The following is a 24,470-nucleotide window of genomic DNA, read 5'->3' on the forward strand; positions in this document are numbered from 1 at the left end:
CCTGCACGGTCTATCCAGTCTGCCCAACAAGATAACTCATATTTGCTACTTTTTGTGTATACCCTACTTTGATTTGTACCTGTGATCTTCAGGGCACAGACCGTACAAGTCTGCCCAGCACTATCCCCGCCTCCCAACCACCAGTCCCGCTTCCCACCACCGGCTCTGGCATAGACCGTATAAGTCTGCCCAGCACTATCCCCGCCTCCCAACCACCAGCCCCGCCTCCCAATCTTGACTAAGCTCCTGAGGATCCATTCCTTCGGCACAGGATTCCTTTATGCTTATCCCATGCATGTTTGAATTCCGTTACCGTTTTCATTTCCACCACCTCCCGCGGGAGGGCATTCCAAGCATCCACTACTCTCTCCGTGAAAAAATACTTCCTGACATTTTTCTTGAGTCTGCCCCCCTTCAATCTCATTTCATGTCCTCTCGTTCTACCATCTTCCCATCTCCGGAAAAGGTTCGCTTGCGGATTAATACCTTTCAAATATTTGAATGTCTGTATCATATCACCCCTGTTTCTCCTTTCCTCCAGAGTATACATGTTTAGTTCAGCAAGTCTCTCCTCATACGTCTTGTAACGCAAATCCCATACCATTCTCGTAGCTTTTCTTTGCACCGCTTCAATTCTTTTTACATCCTTAACAAGATACGGCCTCCAAAACTGAACACAATACTCCAGGTGGGGCCTCACCAACGACTTATACAGGGGCATCAACACCCCCTTTCTTCTGCTGGTCACACCTCTCTCTATACAGCCTAACAACCTTCTAGCTACGGCCAGCGCCTTGTCACACTGTTTCGTCGCCTTCAAATCCTCAGATACTATCACCCCAAGATCCCTCTCTCCGCCCTTACCTATCAGACTCTCCCCGCCTTGTCACACTGTTTCGTCACCTTCAAATCCTCAGATACTATCACCCCAAGATCCCTCTCTCCGCCCGTACCTACCAGACTCTCCCCACCTAACACATAGGCGGGGAGAGTCTGATAGGTACGGGCGGAGAGAAGGATCTTGGGGTGATAGTATCTGAGGATTTGAAGGCGGCGAAACAGTGTGACAAGGCGGTGGCCGTAGCTAGAAGGTTGTTAGGCTGTGTAGAGAGAGGTGTGACCAGCAGAAGAAAGGGGGTGTTGATGCCCCTGGTCTCTTCTATGATTCATATTCTTTGTCTACATAATTCAGGAATTCAAATTTTAATTAGTCATTTTTAGTTGGTTATTTTATGATTTCATTGTTTACTTATATATATTCTTTATATACATTCATTGTATATTTGCAAATACTACAACTTTACTGTTTTTCAACATATGTCTAAAATGTTACTCACAATTAAATAAACGTAAGTATCCACGACCATCATTATATTATATGCACAATTTTTTTACAATCCATAGATACCCTCACAACCACACCTTTAATAATCAACCATGCCTTCTGTTTAAAATACATAGATATCTTCACAACCACACCTTGCATAATCAATCATGCCTTCAGTCTCTTCACCATACTCTGGTCATTATCCGCTACAAGAACTGCTTTGCAAGTTCATCACTTACACAAATTTATTTGGTCCTTTTTAATTTTTTGTCTTTTCTATACATCTTTTACTCCACACCTCAAACATGTGACCAATCTTGTACTATAATCTTGCCACATACTTGGCCCATCACTTTTCCCCTATTTGCACATCATATATACACATACGTTCTCTCCAATTGCACACCATATCACACACACACGTCTTCACAAAGCGACAGCTGCAGTTCATGAACATATTCGATTTGTGGGCTGATACTGTCCGTAATTACTTCACAATGCATATCATACACACATACCGATACTTTTTTTTACAATGTGACAGCTGTGGTTTATGAGAACATTCTATTAGTGGTTTCGTACTGTCCGTAATTAATTCTCTTCACTTTTTACCTTCCTCCTCTGTGCCTTGCCATTTCCACTCTTCTTTGTGCCGTAGCATACCACACCGGTCTTGACGCATGCGCTTATTTTTTGGTTCCCTTTTGTATCCTTTAAATTCCCCTCATGTTCAGCACTCTGTTTTTCAACAGCGCATCAGCGGTGTCTACTTTTATAGTTCATCTTATACTCCAAAGGTCTTTTTCAAGGTATTTCCTTAGCAACTCTGCACTTTGTGTTTGTATCTCACAGTTTGTCAAGAATCTGGCTCTTTTTTAATAGTTTGAAGGCGTTTTTTGTCTTTTTGTTCATTCAATTCCATTTCTATTTCTGTAGGCTACTTTAACTGTGCACATTACTTTTCTAAGCATTTTTTGTCTACCACTCTGCACACTACCTTTGAATCTCACGGTCTGTTCAGAGCTCCGTCTTCCTCCCAGGGGCATAGCCCAAGGTGGGTGGGCATGGAATTCACATCCCCCCAATCCCCCTCTGGTTTGCTTCTCTCTCCACCCTTCCCTGCCCACAGACCCAAAATATCAAATACTTGAGCAGGCGGGGATCCCCAAACCCTGCTTCCTGAAGATTTCCTCCTCCTCCTCGAGCAGCCAGCACTCTTCCAAATGGCAGCCGGCAGCACTTGCCGCAAACTGATGCTGCTACCGGCTTGTCATGCATGCTCAGTGCTTATGCATGTGCGAAAACTGAGCATGTGCAGAAGGGCCAATCTCCAAGCAAGTGCCGCTGGCTGACATTTGGAAGAGCGCTGGTGCCCAAGGAGAGAAAATCTTCAGCTGGCAAGGTTTGGGGATCCCCACCAGCCACAGCAAGAGTGTCACAATTTTGGGTGGGCCTGAGTCCAAAGTGGGTGGGCCCTGGCCCACCCAGGTCCACCTGTGGCTATGCCACTGCTTCCTCCACAGATTTTATTTTTGCACTTCTGTTATACTTGTTATCATATCTCTGGTTTTCCCTGGTAACCACTTTCTCACATTGTCCAATTTTTTTCACATACATAAAGAGACACTATTTCTACAAAGCATATATTTTTTCCGTTTTTTAATTTAGCTTTCCAGACCAGCACCTCACTCACTAGCGACTAGGTTCAGTAAGCCTCGTTTTGCCAACTTTTCCATACATAACTTTCAAGTCAGTATTGTTTCAAGTATTCACTTTAAGTTTTGCACTCTGTATCTCCGACCGTATACTTGTCCAAATAGTACCATTATTGAACGTTTGTTACATTATCAACATACAGTACGTTCCTACCATTCGTTTTAAACACAATACATTCGTACATCTTGCTTCACAACCCTCCATTCCACAGTATCACAAACATTCATTCAGTTTTTATTGCACGTTGTTACATGATTTTCACAATTAATTAATTAATTAATTTACAGTTCCATATATAAAATTTTAAGACTTTAGTTATATTGCTATTTTTTTTACCAATATAGAATATATCTGCAATACTATGCTTTATCAACCCACTTAACTCTCAGTCTATATTGTGTTTTATGTCTAGCCAGCCCATAACTGCCTCTAATTTTGTGTCTTGCGTATTCATAATCAGCTTAGACTTTGGCCAACCTACATTATTCAAGTGTTTAAAAATGTGTATTTATATAGTTTATTTTATAATTTATTGACCAGTTCATCGAATTCTCATCAAAAAATGTTTTATATGACTAACATATTTATGATTATATTTTATATGTGTTACATATTTATGACTATATTTGCCCCTTGCCTACCCACATTATTTAATTATTCAATAATGCATATTTTTATAATTCTATAATTAATTAACCAATTTATCGATTTGTTATCAGAAAATACTTTATGCGTTTTGTATGTTTTTTTATATTTCTATTACCTTTTTATAGTACATTTTAAAATTAATTGATATGTTTATTGATTTATTAATAATTCTTTTAAATGTCCTGCATATGTTTACACATGTATTTTATATTTTTATATATATTCATTCATTTATTATTTTTTTCAGTTTTAAAAAAGTTCATATATACCTTATATATGTTTTTCTCATTTATACAGACTCCTGAGGAAGGCACTTGTGGTGCCGAAACAGGGTACCTTGTAGAGTCTCTATTCAGTAAAAATATATTTCCAACTTTGAACGTCTTAGGTTTGATCATTGAAGAGCCTGGTTCCATTCCCACTCCCTTTTTTTGATCCTTCTTCATGCAGCATTAAAATGTCTCCCTTTAAAGACCATTGGCTAAATGACTTCCTCTTTCCTCTCTCTCACAGTGGGATCTGGTGTGCAACCAGCGCAGAATGGGACAGATGGCTCAGTCTATTTACATGACGGGGGTACTGGTGGGTGCTGTCATCTTCGGAGGCCTCTCTGATAAGTAAGTTATACAAGGCCAGTAACATTGCAAGATATACATATATATATATATATATATATATATATATATATATATATATATATATATATATATATATATATATATATATATATATATACATACACCTTGTACCCCACACAAAAAAGGCAGTCCTACAAAACAGATGGACCAGCAGTCCGCTAGTCCCAGTAAAATGGAAGTCAAAGAAATAGACATGATGAAAGTAGCTAAAAAGGCCTTTATTGTAGAAAGCTGGATACAAATGCATGACATGGCCATGCTTTGCCCAGCAGGGCTGCATCATGGGTGATACTTATACTAATAAACATATAAAAACATAAGTTAAGCATAAAAATAGATATACACAATAAACATAGACCATAATCATAATACATAAGTATAACTTAAAACTAACTGACTGTTAAAAATGCCATATTCATTAGTGTAACATGAACTTAAATTAAAATTAATAGATCAATAAATAAATAAATATAATTACATATACTATACACACAACACAAATAAATACATTAAAAAGTGTCTTGGAACCAGTCACTGTATTGTTATATACTCTTAAGGTGTTATACTGCCTATTCACCAAAAGTAAAGCCCAAGGTGTAATACTGACAATACACCCAGGCAAAACTGAAACAATTTAAATGATATACATCAATAGTTATCTAAAAAAGGTCAGTGCTTTTTTTGTAGGAAAAAAGGTACCGGTTCTCATACCAGGCCAACCTTAAGGGTGGGGCCATTACCTATGGCTCTGCATCTCTGCCCCTATAGCAGCCATATCCCCACAGTAGCCACACCCATTTTACCAGCTTTATTTTCTCCCTTCCTTAGCCCTTGCAGGGAGGGGAAAACACAAAAAATAATAAGACAGAGAACTTAGGCACAGTTAGGCGCAATCAGTTATTATCTTTATTGATATCTTACAGAGCCAAATACAAAAAATAGTTCTCTCCCTGGAGCAGGTTGCCAATCAGCAGTGCACATCCTGAAAGACAAGGTCTGCTCAGCTAATACTGCCCTGGACATCACATATATACTGTTACAAGTTACATTTTCCCAGAAATCATGCGATTTCAGCATAAACCAGAACCATTAGGTAGCCTTATACCATATATGGATTGGTCTCCTGATGTGTTTGCACGTGAACAGTCGGTGGCCATTGGTTAATTACTTATGAGTTCTGTGTCAGTTCTGCGTGCACAGCCAGAACAATACCCTTGTGTCCTCTCTCTGTCTATTTTCCTTAGCCCTCACACTGTGTCCTCAGCCTGTCAGCAGCCTTTCATCCACCTTATATGAAAAACATACTCAGCTGCAAACTAAATGTTATGAAGTGTCAGTTCTCAGCTCCTGAGAAAGCAATGATTGTTTCACAAGATGCTGAGTTAGTAGGCTAACATGTGAGATCCAAACTGAGCAAAGTAAAATAAAAGAGTTAAAGTAGGATTTAAACTTGGGCCCCTTGGGTTAACATCCACTGCACTAACCACTAGGATACTCCTCAGACTTGCTTTTTTGCTAAGAATCAAGGTTGCCAGCTGGGAAAATTTTTCCCAGCCCCAAACGAGCCATAAACCCGCCCAAAAACCGCCCTTAGCCAATCCCCGTCTCCCGCGTCACTGAACCCCGCCCCCACGTCACTAACCCAGCCTCCCATGTCACTAACCCCATCCCCTATGTCACTAGCCCCACCCCCTATGTCATCCCTGACGTCAACCCCGCCCCTGAAAGGCTTCTATTGGTCCAATTTGGACCAATAGAAGCCCCGGAAAAGCTTCTATTGGACCAAATTGGACCAATAGAAGCCCCAGAAAAAACCGCCGAACTCGCACAGTGGCAACGGGAAAACCACCCATAAAACCGCATCCCGCGGCCGGCGAAATGTTCCCACCGCCGCTGGTGAAAACCCGCCCAATTGGGCGGTAAAACCGCCCACCTGGCAACTTTGCTAAGAATGCCTGAAGCTCTCATAGAGCCTGGTATCCTCTTTCAGTTTCACTTTCAGGGGAGAGGAAAGGAGACAACAGCCACTGTGGGATTAAGAAGGTGTCATGCTTTAATTCCTCCAGTGGTCAGCAGCTCAATCGGAGCAACTTTTTGTACCTTGGGTGTGACTGAAACAGATCTAACATAGGATGTCCTTCTTTTTAGGCTTTAGGAAGTTTCTTCCCTTTTGGTAATTGCTGTTGAACGTACTGCTTTTGGGCTCTCCCTAGGCCCCTGATGGCGAACCTATGACACGCGTGTCAGTACTGACACGCGTAGCCATTTTCAGTGACACGCGGCCGCATGTGGCCGCATACAGAGAAGCAGCGGAGTTCCTTGCTGACACCCGGGGCGGATCGCCGATGCGCCCCCTCCCCCCCGGTGCAGCGCGACCTCCCCCCCCCGGCGAAATCACCCGGTGCATGTTTACCCGCTGGGGGTGTGCCGTGTGCGCTCCTATTGGCTCCCTCCCTGCTGCTCCCTCTGCCCCGGCTCCTCACTTCCGGCCGGCGGAGCAGAGAGCAGCGGAATGCCGTGGGGGACGCATCTCTGAGGGCCCTGTGATCACCATTACCAGCAACCATCATCCAATCTACTGTTCTGGGGTGTCGTGGATGTGTAATTGACCACCATTACTGAGATAGGTGAGGGGGAGGCTGGGAGAGGCGAGGGCATGTGCTATGGGTGCCGTTTCCCGCCATTAGAAATAGCGGCAGCCATCTTAATTTACATAAGGTGGTCAGTTAGGCTAGTTAGGGCTAACAGGCTATCTATAATTCTATCTTCTGTTTCTGCCCCCCTGATGGAGAACTCAAAAAATAAAAAAACCAAGGTTAAGTAAAGGAAGTGGTAGTAGCAGTAGCCGACCCTTTCAAGAGACATGGACCGAGATGTATGGCATTATAGAAAAAAATGGCAAATCATTTTGCGTTCTATGTACTGAAACGGTAGTAAGCAGAACGTGGAATATAAATAGACATTTTGAAACTAATCATTCCCAGCTCTTGAAAAAAAGTGAGGATGAACGGAAGGAATACATTTCCAGGCAGCTACACTTTTATAAGAGCCAATCTAAGTCCATCCTTAAATTTGTAAAAGGTTCTACAAATTTAACATCTGCAAGTTTGAGCATTGCTCACTCCATAGCTCAGCATGGAAAAGCACTCAGTGAGGGAGAATTTATTAAAGAAACTCTCCTAAGATGTGCACCAGTTCTATTTCACGATATGCAGAATAAAGATGCAATTATTAAGAGAATATCTGAGTTACCAGGAAATTTGGAGTGCCTGGATCCGATTACCAGACACTTTTAGCACCCTGAAAAATATAGCAATGGCTTTACTCACAATTTTTCCCTCTACGTACTTTTGTGAAACCTTATTCTCAGCGTTAAATAATATCAAAACCAACAAAAGAAACAGATTGACAGATGAAGTTAGTAGCGCTTGCTTGGGCTTGAAGTGTACAAAATACCAACCTTCAATTGAAGATTTAGCCAATGAAATTCAGCAACAAAAAAGTCACTAATAGGCAGATTAGTTAAAGAATTCCCCCTCCCCCTCACTTATCTTAGTTCACGGCACCCCACACAAGTTAAATAATATCAAGACCAACAAAAGAAACCGACTGACAGATGAACAAAGAAGTCACTAAGTAGGTAAGTTAAATAATTAGTTTTTGGTTTATTAAATACAGTTTTATATTACAATTATACATTTTTGTTATTTAAACTATAAATATCGCGAAATTATGGTTTTTTTCTCGAAGTGACACACCACCCGAGTTATGCTCGGTTTTTTGGCGAATTTTGACACACCAAGCTCAAAAGGTTGCCCATCACTGCCCTAGGCCCACCCAAAACATGCCTCTTGCTATTTGAGTATACTGCAGTGTTGGACATCCCTTTTCTGCCTTTGCAAAATTTGGATTTGGAATTTCAAGCACATGGATGTCCATTTGGGGTATTTTGAGACGTCCATATGCTTAGAATGTAAGCTCCTTATCATATTTCTTCTTTTCAATGCAGGTTATGATAGCAAAGAATGCTCATCTGTTTAGCAATTTGTCCACAGGACTAACTATGCTGGAGCTAAATTGACATCTTTCATTGGCCATATTCTAATACCTAGAAGAAGTTTAATCATTGTCCTAGTAGAGACATCTCTATAGAAGTTATTAACCAAAATTTTACAGATGTCTTGACTAGGCAATGATTGGCTTCCAAATGCATACCACCACCCCCCCCCCCCCCCAAGCTCTGTCACTCTTCACTGGGTAACTCACTCTTTGAGGACATCACGTGGTACATACTTCAGGGGAAGTAGCTTCCCTTCTCTAGAGTAACAGTTCCAGAGATATGGGATCAGCTAGATGTGGGAGGCTGTTGGCTCCAGGATCACATATTCCTCTCTCTCTCTCTCTACTCCTAACAGTCCAGTTCAAACATGTATTGTGAACCTTTAAAAGTATATTCAAAGTCTTTAAATATCTGGACAGGTAAAATTAATAAGAAATTGCAGAGCATAAAGTATTAAAAAATCATAATTCAATTCTTCATAGCCTCCACCCCTAGGTAGAAAAACACTACTTCCTAGACCCTGCAAACTTCCAATGCTGTTTTCTACTCAGTTACCCAGAGATGCCAAGTCTTGCTCATTAGAAGTGTGTCATACTCATTTGAAAGCTCTCTCACTCTCATGCTCTTTGAGCCCTATATCTCACTCATCAGAGTTTCAGTACCAGTGCACTGATCTTGATTACTGCTTTCATGAAAGTGAAGCCTTTGAGAAGTAAACCAACTGGTCCAATCAGTAGGAAGAAATCTGAGCACACCTTCCTGCCAACTGCTTTCCTCTGCCCTGTTCTTTTCCCTTTACTCTGAGTACATGTATTCTGAAACTGATGTACATACTTCCAAATACGGGGTGGAAACAATTTTCAGCTCAAAAAATTTACCCACATTTTTCCCCACTTTGCTTTCTTTCAGAGGCTCCAAAGAAAAAACAATTTCACTTAATACTGACTTGATTCATTTGCAAAGCAATATTACATGCAAATCATTCTAGATGTATATCTTGGATGCACTGTCTGAAAAATCTCACTCTTTGGCCTTCAATCTCACTCCTTGGTATGGTAAACCTCACTCTTTCATCCTTGGCATCTCTGGTTACCAGTCTAGTGCCTTTTAGCTGCTGGAAACCGATCTGAGACTCAAGAACAGGTCTTTTGGAACCTTTGCCATCCATGGACTTGACTTCTGGAAGTCGTGTTCTGATTTTTTATACTTTTCTTTAAGGATCAGAAAATCCCTTCTCTTATTTTTTTTGTCTTCAGGCCCCCTTTAGCCTCTTCTTACTCAGACGGTTGTCCAACGGCTTGGTAAACCAAGGGCAGAAATGCAGTTATTTGGTCAGCCAAAGACAGAAATCATCCTTGATCTGTAATATTTTTGGATTAATGCTTACTTCCATTTGGTGGGGAGTCTTCCTACTCTTACCTTACTAGCAGTGAATCCTGGAAAGTTCTTTGGTTTTATAACAATATCAACAGATTTACTTGATACAGCCACTAGAGGTCTCTACACCATTAGGTAAACATGCTGATGAACAAGGGCAATTAAACTGCCAGAGTTAGTGGAGAAATTGCTAAACAGATATAAACACCTTTTTTGCCATGATAAGTCATGTTGAAAAGTATAAATAACTGTGATTAATCTTCAGATATATAGGTATCAAGTTATTTTTATTTATATAAGTAATGACATATAATACTAGAAGAAAAGCTATAATCATAATATATATCTGGGGGAGAAACTTTGTACCAGAAAGATGCAGATGAGATTGCTCCATACCTTTCCACACCCACCAGACAGGACTTAACAAAGATCTTGGTTTTCTAACCCATTATAAACCATAAAATTCTACTGTTTTGTCACCCTCTTATCACCATGCATATCTCCCTGTCCCTCATCCACCCGGCTCTCCCTGTCTCTCACCTAACCCACCCCACCCTCATCCTGTGAGACTGTGACTGTCACTGAAATGCTTTGATTTTTCACTTATATATACTGTTATTTACCAAGATTTGCTTATTTCTGATCTGATGAAGAAGGGCTACCTTCGAAAGCTAATCAAAAAATGCAGTGGCGTACCAAGGGGGGGCGGTGGGGGCAGTCCGCCCCGGGTGCACGCTGCTGGGGGGGTGCTGCGGCGCGCGCCTGTCAGCTGAGTTTGCTGACTTCGCTAACTTCGCTGCAGCTCCCTCTGCCGGGGCGGAGGGAGCTGCAGCGAAGTTAGCGAAGTCAGCGAACTCAGCTGACAGGCGCATGCCGCGGCACCCCCCCCCCCAGTGGCATGCACCCGGGGGGGGGTGTCATTTTGCCTGGGGGGGGGGGCGCTGCACCTGGGGGGGGGGGGGGGTGCATCGGTGATCCGCCCCGGGTGTCATGCCGGCTAGGATCGCCACTGAAAAAATGTATTGTTAGTCCAATAAAAAAGGTATCATCTTGTTTTCTTTTCTTTTATTTCTATTGATTACCTTTAAAAGTGGACTAACACAGCTACCACATCTCTCTACTCCATACCTTCAAAAGCAGTCGAACATATAAAATATCTTTTGGTTTCTTCAATGATTAAAATGGAGTTCTAGCAATCCACAATAGGAAAAGTGCATAAATCATTTTTAGTCAGGTGAACAAGGGCTAATCCACTTCTTTTTCCTGAGAGTAAGAAACAAGGAATGGATCTACTCTCATAAGAACAAAGACTAGCCATACTGGGTCAGACCGGGTCCAGCTAGCCTAGTATTCTGCATCCAACAGCGGCCAAGCCAGATCACAAGTACTGTACCTGGCAGAAACCCAAATAGAAGCAACATTCCATGCTACCAATCCTAGGGCAAACAGTGGCTACCCCCATGTCCATCTCAATAACAGAATATGAACTTTTCCTCCAGAAACTTGTTCAAACCTTTTTTAAACCCAGATACGCTAACCGCTGTTACCACATCTTCTGGCAACAAGTTCCAGAGTTTAACTGTTCACTGAGTGAAAAAATATTTCCTCCTATTTGTTTTACAAGTATTTCCATGTAACTTCCTTGCGTGTCCCCTAGTCTTTGTACGTTTGTAAAGAGTAAAACAACAATTCACTTTTATCCGTTCTACACCACTCAGGATTTTGTAGACCTCAGTCATATCTCCCCTCAGCATCTCTTTTCCAAGTTGAAGAGCCCTAACTTCTTTAACCTTTCCTCATATGAGAGGAGTTTAATCCCCTTTATCATTTTTTCGCTCTTCTTTGAATCTTTTCTAATTCCGCTATATCTTTTTTGAGATACGATCACCAGAATTGTATGCAATATTCAAGGTAAGGTTGCACCATGGAGCAATACAGAGGCATTATAATATTCTTGGTTTTATTTACCATCCCTTTCCTATTACTTCCTAGTATCCTGAAATGTGAACTAGTTAACTTCAATTAATTATCAGTCCAAATATTAATAGGTTGTCCTAATAAAAGAAATTTAGTTTTATCCTTATTCAGTTTCAAGACATGAGCTTTAATCTATGTCTCAAGTAGATGGATACAGTCTCTTACTCTAATTGCAGTGTCCTCAGCTGTCTGAGAGACAGGAAATAATATGGTAATATCATCTGCATAACTAAAAATTCAGGCCCAAAATGGACGTGTGTCTATTTTTATTTTGCCTCACATCTATTTTTGGCCAAGAAAAGGCCTTTTTTTTGCAGGTACACTGAACAATGGACCTGCACACATCCAATACATGCATTTACACCAGCGAACGTTTCGGCGAACCTTAATAAAAGGACCCCTATGGTGGCCAGCTCTTGAATATTTGTGAATAGCTGACTATATCGTGCAATATAGCCAGTTAGCTGCTATGCGCTAAGCACTAATATTCAGCAGAGATAACCAGCTATTTTGCACTGAGTATTAGCACTTAGCCAGCTAAGTGCTATTTAATCGTGCAGGAATGGCTCCTGGATGGTTAAATAGCATCAGGCCCATAATATATTACTCTGATATAATTGTAAGTTCAAAACTGGGGGTAATACAATCTCTTGGGCCTTGTGGCATGATAGGGATATCTTGACCATTGGTCACTTAATAGATGTTACCCTTTCCAACCCTGGCACAGAAATATTTGCTTCCCACAGTCAGTTTTTTTTTTAGATAGCTGCAGTTGGCTTATTATATAATAAAGCGTTCTATCCTTTGTATAGAATGGGAGGAGGAAGCCTACAGAAAATTACAGTGTAATTGGTTGTTAATAGAAAGGAAAGCTGTATCCAGCTTCTATAAGATGCTGGGAAGTACCAAAGCTATGGTCAAGAGGGGGTTAATACGTTTGTGAAGTAGATATTAAATTACCAACTGTAAAGCTAAAATCAAACAGTATGAGAGGCCAGATATTACACCAAGGAGCAGGAGCAAAAAGAAGTGACAATTGTTGCCAATGGGTCATTATGAATAAAACACCTCTAAAACAGTGCACTAGGGCCCAGCATGGCCATGTTTCAACAGAAATCTGCATGAGAGGCAACTTATGAACTCTTTTGTCTAATGGAGCTCAATCTCAGCAAAATCAATAGTAGATAAAACAGTATGTGGCAATTCTCCAAAGGATACCTAAAGATAGGCACCAGGATAAAACTACTAAATGTGAGTTTTATATTGGCAGTTGTTAACCTAACTTTAGCTTTAACTTTGAGCATGGGAGGGTTGAAGTGATCTTGCCAGGGTCACAGTTGGTTGCAAAAAAAAGTGGACTTGGAAATTGCTTTATGCTTTCGCTCTTATTGTATGCATCTTGTTTTGTTTTTTACAGATTTGGGCGCCGGGCAGTCATAATCTGGTCTTATCTGCAGATGGCTGTGGCTGGCTCCTGTGCAGCTTTCTCACCCAACTTCATTTCCTATTGTGTCTTCCGTTTCCTCACTGGCATGGCTCTCTCAGGGATTGTGCTCAACTGTGTCTCTTTGAGTAAGTAAATCCCTCAGTTTGTAGGGTTGAGGGATATATGTGTAAAGCTTAAGCTGAAGGTGGGAAGGGTGAAAGAACCATGGTTCTCTAAGGGTGATCAGATGGTTTTGTTCTGTTCTATCCAGTTCTGGTTTTACTCCATGGCCTGCATGGACTCATATTGTTCAAAGGATCCCTATATGGAAAGAGGATGTTATGAAACAAATCTATTGCCTAGATGATCCAGTTGTTAGAAAGTAAGGCTAATGCTGGGCAGACTTGTATAGTCTTTATCCCAAACATGGAAAAACAGAGCAAACATCTGTGTCCTGATTATGGAAAGACAGATCTGAATGGGCTGGAATGGTTTCATTGGCAACTCCAGCAGTTGGGAAGTAAGGCCAGTGTTGGGCAGATTTCTTTGGTCTGTGATCTAAAAATAGTATGACAAATCAAGAACAAGTATGTGTATTTTATATCACATCATGTCATATGCTATGAGTGTAACTCAGAGAGATAGGGGAAGTCACCTTAAGGTTGATAGTAAATAAAATGTCAATTTTCAACTTTGTTGTGCAGCTCTACCTACCTTATTGGCAGACTGGATGGACCATGTGGGATTTTATCTGACATCATTTACTATATTACTATGTTACTATTTCCCCCCCCAAAGTTCAAAACTACAAGTCCCAGAATGCAACAGAGAAGGTGGGCAGAAACCAGGCCAGCTCAACCTATCTTCCCAATAACCTGGAGGTATCTGCTGAACTTAAGCTGGTCTAGGGAACGTCATTGTCATGACTCTTGGAGCTTGGTAATTAGAAGCCCCAATATCATGGAGCATAACCCTGGCGCAGCAATCACCTGAAGTCTCTATTATTTTATAAAATCTCTTTTATTGAATAAATCACAAATAATTTACTCACAGATAGATGTTCAGGATACAGAGACTTCTTAATCTGGAGGCTGTGGGAGGTGGAGATCTGAAGAGAGGTAGTTGTATTGCAGGGGGAGGGGAAAGTAGTTGAACAGGTAGAAATAGTCCAAAGCTGGGTGACTGCAATGCGCGATATCTCATTTGGAAGAAGATATTTACAGGGTAAAAAATCCAGGTTCGTTACAGGGATTTTTAGCAGGACAGAGCTGTCTGGAGCGAGATGGTGTTGGCTCCATGTCCCTGGCTATAATGGAGGAAGAAGCCCCACGTGGCTGAAAGGACAAAGAAGTGGTGGGGCTTCACACAGGGAGGAGCAGATAGAGGCCAATGGGGACAGAGCCTGCTATCGGATAGCAAGGGGTAGTCCTAGAGATAGGAGGGAAAGGTCATACCTGGCTGACCTCTGAGGACAGATAGTAAGACTGAACAGGAAGACAAAAGAGCCAAGCTTGGCAGAGAGACAGAAGGTCTGAGCAGCCTCACAACCAGTGATAGCAGTTCTTACACAGCCAAACAAGTGTGGTTGCACTGCCTGTGAACTACATTACCCACAGTGCATTGCTCATGTATTTTTCCAGTGGGGAAACTGCAGCAATGATAGTCTTTGGGACTGAGAATAACAGTAAATGCATTACACACATTTTAGGATCACGTTATAAACTAGTGCGAGGCTGTCGGAGGACAGAACAGTCATGTCTCACCTCGCTGTCTACCCTGATCTTTCAGCATCTGTGTTCTCCTTTGATAGTCAGTTGGCTCTTTAAAGATCTCTTCAGGTTTGTTGATAAGAAGAGAGTGTGGGGACAGTTGCCACTTGATCCAGTTTATGAAGGGAGCTCATTGTAACATAATAGATTAGAACAAAAAGCAAGACCATCCTGCCCACCTAGCTTGTCACTTATTCTGTCCACACTGCTAAGGATATATTCCAACAGTCAACAAGGATAGCATGATGGGCAAATGTAGTCTTTCTCTACAAAAGCGGAAGTAAGGAGGAAATTGGGAACTAGAGGCCAGTTAGTTTGACCTCTTTGGTGAATAAATTAATGGAAGACTTCTAAAACAGAAAATAGTGAGATTTCTGGAATCCAATGGATTACAAGATCTGAAGCAGCATGACTTTAAAAGACGCAGGCTTTGTTTGATGAATTTGATTAGCTTCTTTGACTGGGTGACCCGAGAGTTAGATCGAGGGAGAGCACTAGATGTGGTGTATTTAGATATTAGCAAAGTCTTTGACACGGTTCTATAGAGACAACTTATAAATAAACTGAATGCTCTCTGTATAGATCCAAAAGTGACTGACTGGAAGGTGACAAAGGGTAGTGGTAAATAGAGCTCATTGTGAGGAAAGAGATGTTACCAGTGGTGTGCTCAAGGAAAGGTTCTTGGTCCAATTCTGTTTAACATTTTTGTAAGTGATATTGCAGAAGGGCTGTCTGGTTTTCCTCTTTGCGGATGATAGCAATATATGCAATGGGGTAGATACCCCTGTTAGTGTGGATAATATAAGGAGGAATCTAGTGAAGTTTGAAGAATGGTCCAGAAATTGGCAGCTAAGATTTAAGGGTCATGTAAGTGGGCTGCAAAAACCGGAGGGAGAGGAACAGTATAGGAGGTGAAATACTTCAGTGCATAAAAGAAGAACTGGATTTGGCCGAGGTCATATCTGATGATCTAAAGGTGGCCAAATAGGCAGAAAAGGTGACAGTGAAATCCAGAAGGGTGTATGGGTATATAGGGAGAGAAATTGCCAGCAGAAAATAGAAGGTGATAGTGCCTCTATATAAGTTTCTAGTGAGACCTTATTTAGAGTACTGTCACTGTGTAGAATTCTGGAGATTGCACCTTCAAAAAGATATAAGCAGGATGGAGTCAGTCCAGAGTGGGGCTACTAAAATGGTAAGTGGGGACAGACCTAAAGATCTCAATATGTATCCTTTGGAAGAAAGATGGGAGAGGGGAGATATGATAGAGACATTTAAATACCTCCATGACATAAGAGGTGAATCTCTTTCAACTGAAAGGAAGTTCTGGAATGAGAGGGCATAGGATGAAGGTGAAAAAGGATACTCACTTCTTTACAGAAAGTGTGTTGAATGTGTGCAATGGTCTCCCATTGGAGGTGGTGGAGGCAAAGAATGTATCTGAATTCAAGAAAGCACGAGAAAAGCACAGATCTATAAGGAAGAGGAAAAGATTGTGGACGGGATAGATGGACAGGCTTGATGGACCATATGATCTTTATCTGCCATCATTTTCTGTGTTTCTATATTAAAGAAGTGTGACCTCCTGCAACATTTTTCCTTATTCAGGACAGTTTTTCTCTTTGTGTGTCACCATCTTAGGCAGGAAAGCATACAAGATCCCCATGTGGTTGCCTGCAGCAGCTGATTTTCCTATGTTTCAAAGCTCTGTAATCATCTACATATCCGGCAATGCTAGTGTAGCTGTTGCACTACTATCCTGCCTCCTAGGTCTCCTGTGAGGTCTACCATACAGACCTGTGTTTCCACTAGGATTTCTAGATATATTAGGCCAGATGCTTGTCTGATTCTGTTATAGCTTGATTCAAATAATTACTAGGGAACCTCTTAGGTCCTCTCTGCACAGCCTATCAGACAACCTAATTCAAGGACTGCCTGTATTTCCACCAGTGTTGTGCATCACCATGAGAAAGTTCCTGGGTTTGATGACGTTCTGTTTTTCTACTCATCATTTCAGCTAGGGCTGTGGATGCAGCAGAGACAGTGCTCACAGCTAGTGGGGGAATCATGGTTGTTGTATAACAGTGACATCTAGTGATCAGACTTATGATGTATGACTGTAATAACAGGACTAAAGTAACTTAGAAGGGAATTTAAAAAGGGGTCAAGGGCCAGATTTCTGACAACCCCATTCTGATACACTCCAGTGCTTGCAGCGCTGATTTGAAATGATTTGTGCAGACACTATGACTACTGCAATGCGTTGGGTCGTAACTTCAGAAATCAGGATTAAAAGTCTCCTTCCTTGAACTGAGCCACTTAGGGGGTGATTCAATAAAGTGGGTGCAAAAATGTGGGCACCATGCACGTGCTTATGGCATATACTTGCATATATATGAAGGTGAGTAGGTGACTGCCTCAGAGGTCGGTGCTGGGGCCGATTCTTTTTAATATATTTGTGAGAGATATTGCTGAAAGGCTAGAAGGAAAGGTTTGCCTTTTGTGGATGACATGAAGGTAGCCAATAGAGTGGATACCCTAGAAGGAGTAGAAACCATGAGAAGTGATCTCCAAGTGTTAGAAGAATGGTCAAGGGTCTGTCAGTTAAAATGTTAATGCAACTATTAGGGATCCCTAATATTTTAGCTGGTGCTGATCTTGTATAATAATGATAAAAGTTTCACCAGTGATGGTTAATCAAATATCATTCTCCAATCAGATAATTATTTTTATTTTATTTTTTAATATGCAGTGCTCAGACTATGCTACCATGTTAACCTTACCATGTGCCTTACTACCATGTTAACAAATAAGTAACAGTATGAGCTGTTGATATGATACAGATGTTCAAATATTTGAAAGGTATTAATCTGCAAACAAACCTTTTCCGGAGACAGGAAGGCTGTAGAACTAGAGGACATGAATTGAGGTTGAAGGGGCAGACTCAGGAATAGTGTCAGGAAGTACATTTTCATGGACCGGGTGGTAGATACTTGGAATGCTCTCCCATGGTGGTGATGGTGGGGAGTGGAGATGAAAACGGTAACAAATTCGAAAAATGCGTAAGATAAACACAAAGGAATCATGTTTAGAAGGAATGGATCCATAGAAGCTTAGTGGAAATTGGGTGGCAACACTGGTAATTGGGAAGCAAAGCCAGTGCTGGCCAGACTTTTATGGTCTGTGCCCTGAAAATGGCAAGGAGAAATCAAGGACAGGTATCACATACAATAAGTTTATCTCGTTGGGCAGACTAGATGAACCGTACAGGTCTCTATCTTGCTTCATCTACTATTATTATTATTAACATTTGTATAGCACTACCAGACGCACGCAGCACTGAACACCTGACACAGAGAGACAGTCCCTGCTTGATAGAGCTTACAATCTAAAAAATACAGACAGACAAGACAATTAAGGGCGAGGAAAGTACTGGGTGAGAAGGAGCATGGATAGGGGAATTGAGTAGTGGTTAGGAGCCAAAAGCAGTGGTAAAAAGGTGGGTAGGGGTGGAGGATGATCCACCAGAATATACTCTGAAGGTACGGTGGGAGAGATAAGAGGAGAACCAGGAAAGAACAGAGCCATGAAATCCAAACGAGGACCGTGTGGCAAGAAGAAGACTATGATTGACAGTGTCAAAAGCAGCGGATAGATCGAGCAGGATAAGGATGGAGTAATGGCCTTTGGATTTGGCGAGGAATGGATCATTACAGACTTTTGTGAGCACTGTTTCAGACGAATGTAGAGGGCGAAAGCCGGATTGAAGCGGATCAAGGATGGCATGAGAGGAGAGAAAATCAAGGCAGCGGCTGTGAACAGCACGCTCAAGTAACTTGGAGAGGAAGAGTAAGAGGGAGATGGGATGGTAGTTGGAAGGACAGGAAGGGTCCAATGACGTTTTTTTGAGGAGCAGTGTAACCACAGCATGTTTGAAGGCGTCAGGGACAGTTGCAGTGGAAAGAGAGAGGTTGAGGATGTGACAGATAGAGGGGGTGATAGTGGGAGAAATGGAGTTAAGTAAATTGGTGGGAATGGGATCAGAGGGACAGGTAGTGCATTTCGAGGAGGAAAGAAGGTGTTACTATGTTACTATATGTGCACATACATCCATTAATGCCAACATTCTGGCTATGTGTTATTCTAGAGGTGACGTGGAGGGGCATAATCGAACGCGAACGCCTCTCTCCATTGGCGTTTATCTCCAAGAACGGGTCCATGAAGGGGTGGACCAACCGTATTTTCAAAAAAATGGAAGTTTTTGAGCTGGGCGTTTGTTTTTTTTTAGCGATAATGGAAACTAAAAACGCCCAGCTCAAAAACGTCCTAATCCAAGCCATTTGGTCGTGGGAGGGGCCAGGATTGGTAGTACACTGGCCCCCCTGATATGCCAGGACACCAACTGGGCACCCTAGGTCAGTGCGGTGGACTTCAGAAAAAGCTCCCACATGCTCTCACTTACCACGGGTGCTGAGCTCCCAACCCCCCTCCCCCAAAACCCACTACCCACAAATGTACAACATTACCATAGCTCTTAGGGGTGAAGGGGGCACCTACATGTGGGTACAGTGGGTTTTGGAGGCCTCCCATTTACCAGCACAAGTGTTGCAGGTGGGGGGGATGGACCTGGGTCCACCTGCCTGAGGTGCACTGCAGTACCCACTAAAAGTGCTCCAGGGACCTGCATACACGCAGGCCTCTAGGACTTGTTACTGCTGTATAACATCGGCACACCAGTTGACACCTGAAGACTAATCTCTCCGAAAACGTCCTTTATTGGAATAACCGCTTTTACTCACAGTTAACTGCAGATCAGAGGTTGTGCCCCACTGGCAATGAGTCTCCCTGATACTGAGATGAGCAGTAGGTCAGAGCTGGCAGAATGCAGTACAATGCCCTCTTTCAGCCACATTCAAGGGAAGAACTAAGTTCTCTAACGTGGCTAACACAGGAAAGGGAACTAAAACTGGCTTACAAAAATGGCCACTACCGCATAGACTACAACAGGAAACACAACAGGGCACACTCTGACCCAGTAGGCAGGGGGAAAAGCACCATGGGAGAAGAGCCTACCAACTACCAACATCGTGAGACTGTAACACAAGCTAATGAAATCACGGAGCCCAATACCCTACACCCACCACAATGCAATGCTGATGTGACCCTGTAGTGCACCCGAGAGCCACATCTGACCCAGGGAAAGGCTGTCAGAGGATAGAACACATTCTGCTGTCATGGAGGTGGGTACAGCATTTGAGGCTGGCATACAGGCTGGGAAAAAAGTTTTTAAAGTGGGTTTTTTTTTGGTGGGAGGGTTTTAGTGACCACTAGGGGAGTCCGGGGAGGTAATCCCCGATTCCCTCCAGTGGTCATCTGGGCAGTTGAGGCACTTTTTTGGGACTTGTTTGTGAGAAAAAAGGGTCCACAAAAAGTGACCCAAAATCGCGGTAAAAAAGTCTTTTTTTTCCCGATTATCAGCTACAGACGCCCATCTCTCCTCGGCTGATAACCACGCCCCATTCCCGCCTCTGACACGCCCCCATCAACTTTATTCGTTTGCGCGATGGAGTGCAGTTGGAAACGCCCAAAATTGGCTTTCGATTATACTGATTTGGGCGCCTTTGTGAGAAAAACGCCCATCTCTCGATTTGGGTCGAAATATAGGCGTTTTTCTCTTTCGATTATAAGCTGGTTAGAGACGCAGGTGTGCGCTCATGTGTCCCATCTGTGGCAGATTGTCTGGTGTCGGAAACCGCAATTGCTCTTTGATAAATTTCACCTAGCTCAGCCATTCTTGAAAGGGCTGCGGCCGTTTTTGAAAAGGTCAGTCCTAATTGGCAAAAAAGTCATTTTAAATTTGTGGATTATGTCAGACTGCCCACTATTGTCTCAATGGCGGGCCAGGATGATTTTTCTCTGTTCCCTAGAACGTAAAGCGGTAGGGGATTTGGCCTCACCCAGAGGAGAGATGTTCTGTCAGTCTTGGGCCCTTTTTGGGACTCACTAACACCGGTGGCGCGAAACGGAATTCTTAATTCTTAGGGGGTCAAATGATGCCCGGCTATGGTCGACAGCAGCAGCAGCGGCGGTCGACCGGGAGGGGGGGGGGGTTAGGGAATGCTGTAGGGGAAAGGGTTTATGTAGGTCTGTACAGGTTGATCATCGGCTAAAGTTGAATGAGCCAAAAGTCAATATTAAGATCCTCACAAAAGAGGTGGTTTAAGTCGGGGGGCTATCAGAGTCAAGGCCCCTTGGGGTAGACCACATAGATTAGCTCTTAGTGACGATTGCTATAAGGCGGGCTGTGTTGTTTGGCTCGAGGAGGGTATATATTACATTTAGACAATACGGTGTTAATTGCTGATCACTGCCAAAATTTAGGTCGGGTAGAGAAGATGGGAGGGGGAGGGGGGTAAAGGGGATAAAGTTAAAAATGTGTGGTGACATTTGTTGAAATGTTGGCATTGTGTATTCATGTGTTCTTTATGTTTGTGCAAATTGTGTAAGCAATGTTACCAATAAAAAGATTTAAACATAAGCTGGTTAGAGAGGCATAATTGAACGTCGCTGGTGAAATAGGTCACCGGCGATCTATTTTTGCGGTGGCGCAACAGCTGGGCGGAACCTTATTTTAGAAAAAGATGGCCAGCCATCTTTTTTTTCGATAATACGGTTTAGCCCGGCCAAATGCCAGAGTTCGCCGGGTTTGAGATCGCCGGTTTTGCTTTTCAGCGATAATGGAAAAAAATGCTGGCCATCTCAAACCCGGCAAAATCCAAGGCATTTGGTCATGGGACGAGCCAGCATTTGTAGTGCACTGGTCCCCCTGACATGCCAGGACACCAACCGGGCACCCTAGGGGGCACTTCTAAAAATGTTTAAAAAATACACAAATAGCTCCCAGGTGCATAGCTCCCTTACCTTAGGTGCTGAGCCCCCCAAATCCCCCCAAACCCACTCCCCACCATTACCATAGCCCTTATGGGTGAAGGGGGGCACCTACCTGTGGGTACAGTGGGTTTGGGGGGGGGGGTTTGGAGGGCTCAACACTTAGCACCACAAGTGTAACAGGTAGGGGGACATGGACCTGGGTCTGCCTGCCTGGAGTGCACTGCACCCATTAAAAAACTGCTCCAGGAACCTGCACACTGCTGTCAGGGAGCTGGGTATGACATTTGAGGCTGGCATATAGGCTGGCAAAAAAGTGTTTTAGTTTTATTTTTTTAGTGTGGGAGGGGGTTGGTGACCACTGGGGGAGTATGGGGAGGTCATCCCCCATTCCCTCTGGTGTTCATCTGGTCAATTGGGGCACATTTTTTGAGGCTTGGTCGTGAAAATTAAAGGACCAAGTAAACCTGGCGAAATACTGATTAACACCACTTTTGTTTTTTCCATTATCCGCAAAAGCTGGCCATCTGGTAGCCACGCCCATGCCCGCCCATGTCCCGCCTTCATCACCAACACGCCCCCTTGAACTTTCACCGGTGTGGCGATAGGAAAGCGGCGATGGTGTCAAAAACGCCGCTTTCGATTATACTGATTTTGCCGCTTTTGCAAAATCGCCGGCCATCTCCCGATTTATGTTGAAAGATGGCCAGCGATCACTTTCGAAAATAAGCCTGTAAGTTAATTGGTGTGTTGTTTGAAGATGGGCATACACATAGGCGGAGTCTGGGCAGAGCGTACATAAATTATAGAAAACAATCATTTGTGCATGTTTTAGTAATTTATGCACGAGTATTTACAGCAGATCTATGGCTAGCGTAAGTGCCGGCACCTATATTATATGCTATGATGGTAATTCTATAACTGGGCATCAAAATTTAGGCATCTACTTCCTGCAGATAGTGAGCCCATTTCTCTCTTCCCTCCAGGCGATTAGAGGGTCACTTAACTGCACTCCCTGACCCCCCCCCCCCCCCCCCAGTACCTTTAAATCCTATAGTTCTTCACTGGCAGCAAGCAACAACACATTCCCCCTGCTTGGTCCCACGAACAGGAAGTTGCATCAGAGGGTAGGCTTGAGCAGGTGTGAGCAGGGAGGAGAGATGCCGGGAGTTTGGCTTAGGGATCTCTACCAGCCACATCACTGCTGTTGGATGGGCCTGAGCCCACTTGGGCCCACTCGTGGCTATTCCACTGCTCTCTCAACAATATACTATAATGTACACAAGCAAGTGCTTTAACACCTAAATGCAAGGAAGGCAATTGTTGAGAGCTCTGCTAGAACTTGTATATGTACATTCAGCCGCATACGTGCTAGCATTTTATACATTTATGCATGCAAATAGTGCTTAAATTTAGGTGACCTGCTATAGAATTAAGGAGTATTATTTGCTTTCCTTTATAGGATAGGCACAACATAGTCATTCTCTAGGCATCTTTATAGATATACAATTTTCAAATTGTCTTCTTGGTGGGTCTACATATGGAGAGGTTTATAAATTGTTTTTTTTCCTCATACAGATGTAGAGTGGACACCAACGTACTATCGCACAATCACAGGGACTCTGAATGGCTACTGCTACACTCTGGGGCAGCTGATTCTGGTGGGCATAGCCTACTTGCTCCGAGATTGGCGCTGGCTCCAGCTGACTGTGACTGCCCCCTTCTTTGTCTTCTTCCTGTACTCCTGGTAGGAGATGTTTCAAATTTATTTTAAGTACAGCGCACAGTAAATAAATCACCTAAAGTTCATGCACAGAGTTAGTGATGAAGCTGGGAATTAGACCTTGGTACTGGGAGGTAAAGTGACTCACTCCAAAGTCACACACTGGGAATTAGAGACTCACTCCAAGGTCACACACTGGGAATTAGAGACTCACTCCAAGGTCACACACTGGGAATTATAGACGCACTCCAAGGTCACACACTGGGAGTTTGAGCTGAGGCATAGGGAGGTGAAGTGCCTCACTCCAGAGTCACATACTGGGAATTAGAGATTCACTCCAAGGTCACAAATGGGGAATTACAGTCTTGCACATGGAGATGTAGTGACTTACTCTAAGGTCCCACACATAGATCCAGTGACAGAAGTGGGGATTAGAGCTGAGGGACAGAAAGATAAAGAAGTTCATTTTAGAGGTCTTGCATGGCTTCTACATGGGTAAAGGGTATTTGCCCATGCGTTGATTGGCCACACATGTAAATGGTACATTCAGAATGCTGCTATTTATCATGTTTAGAAGCCTGGGAAGCACAGATTGGAAGGGGGCAAATCATGGACAAGGTGAGGCCCAGGTCAGAAAATTATGGGGGAATTCTCCAACTGGACATGTCCATTTAGGTGCCCTAAAAGCTCTAAAAAATGCACACGTTAATTTGGGGGGGTGCGCCCAAGTTGTGTGTGTAGTTTAATTGAATAACAAGCTAATTGGTGCCAATAATTGGCATTTTAATAAGCTGCTGAGTGATATTGCTTTTTTTTCCCGTGTTTGTAGGTTTCAGAAATCAGTGATGACACTGTATATACCAGCAAAGACATGTGTGTTTGCCAGTGTCTTTATACGTCTTTGATAGAAGGCCCCACATT

The 24,470-nt window shown here is 42.8% G+C and overlaps 1 protein-coding gene across 1 annotated transcript in view; it reads left to right on the plus strand.

Annotated features, from left to right (window-relative positions):
• LOC115480461 (solute carrier family 22 member 6-A-like) overlaps positions 1 to 24,470 on the plus strand; it is a 103,484-nt gene that overhangs the window by 13,788 nt on the left and 65,226 nt on the right. The window contains exons 2-4 of the mRNA XM_030219155.1: positions 4,205 to 4,308; positions 13,161 to 13,315; positions 23,405 to 23,573. Of these exons, the coding sequence (XP_030075015.1) occupies positions 4,205 to 4,308; positions 13,161 to 13,315; positions 23,405 to 23,573 (428 nt within the window). The remainder of the gene's footprint in view (positions 1 to 4,204; positions 4,309 to 13,160; positions 13,316 to 23,404; positions 23,574 to 24,470) is intronic.

This window comes from Microcaecilia unicolor, chromosome 11, assembly GCF_901765095.1.
Source record: "Microcaecilia unicolor chromosome 11, aMicUni1.1, whole genome shotgun sequence".
Taxonomy (NCBI): domain Eukaryota; kingdom Metazoa; phylum Chordata; class Amphibia; order Gymnophiona; family Siphonopidae; genus Microcaecilia; species Microcaecilia unicolor.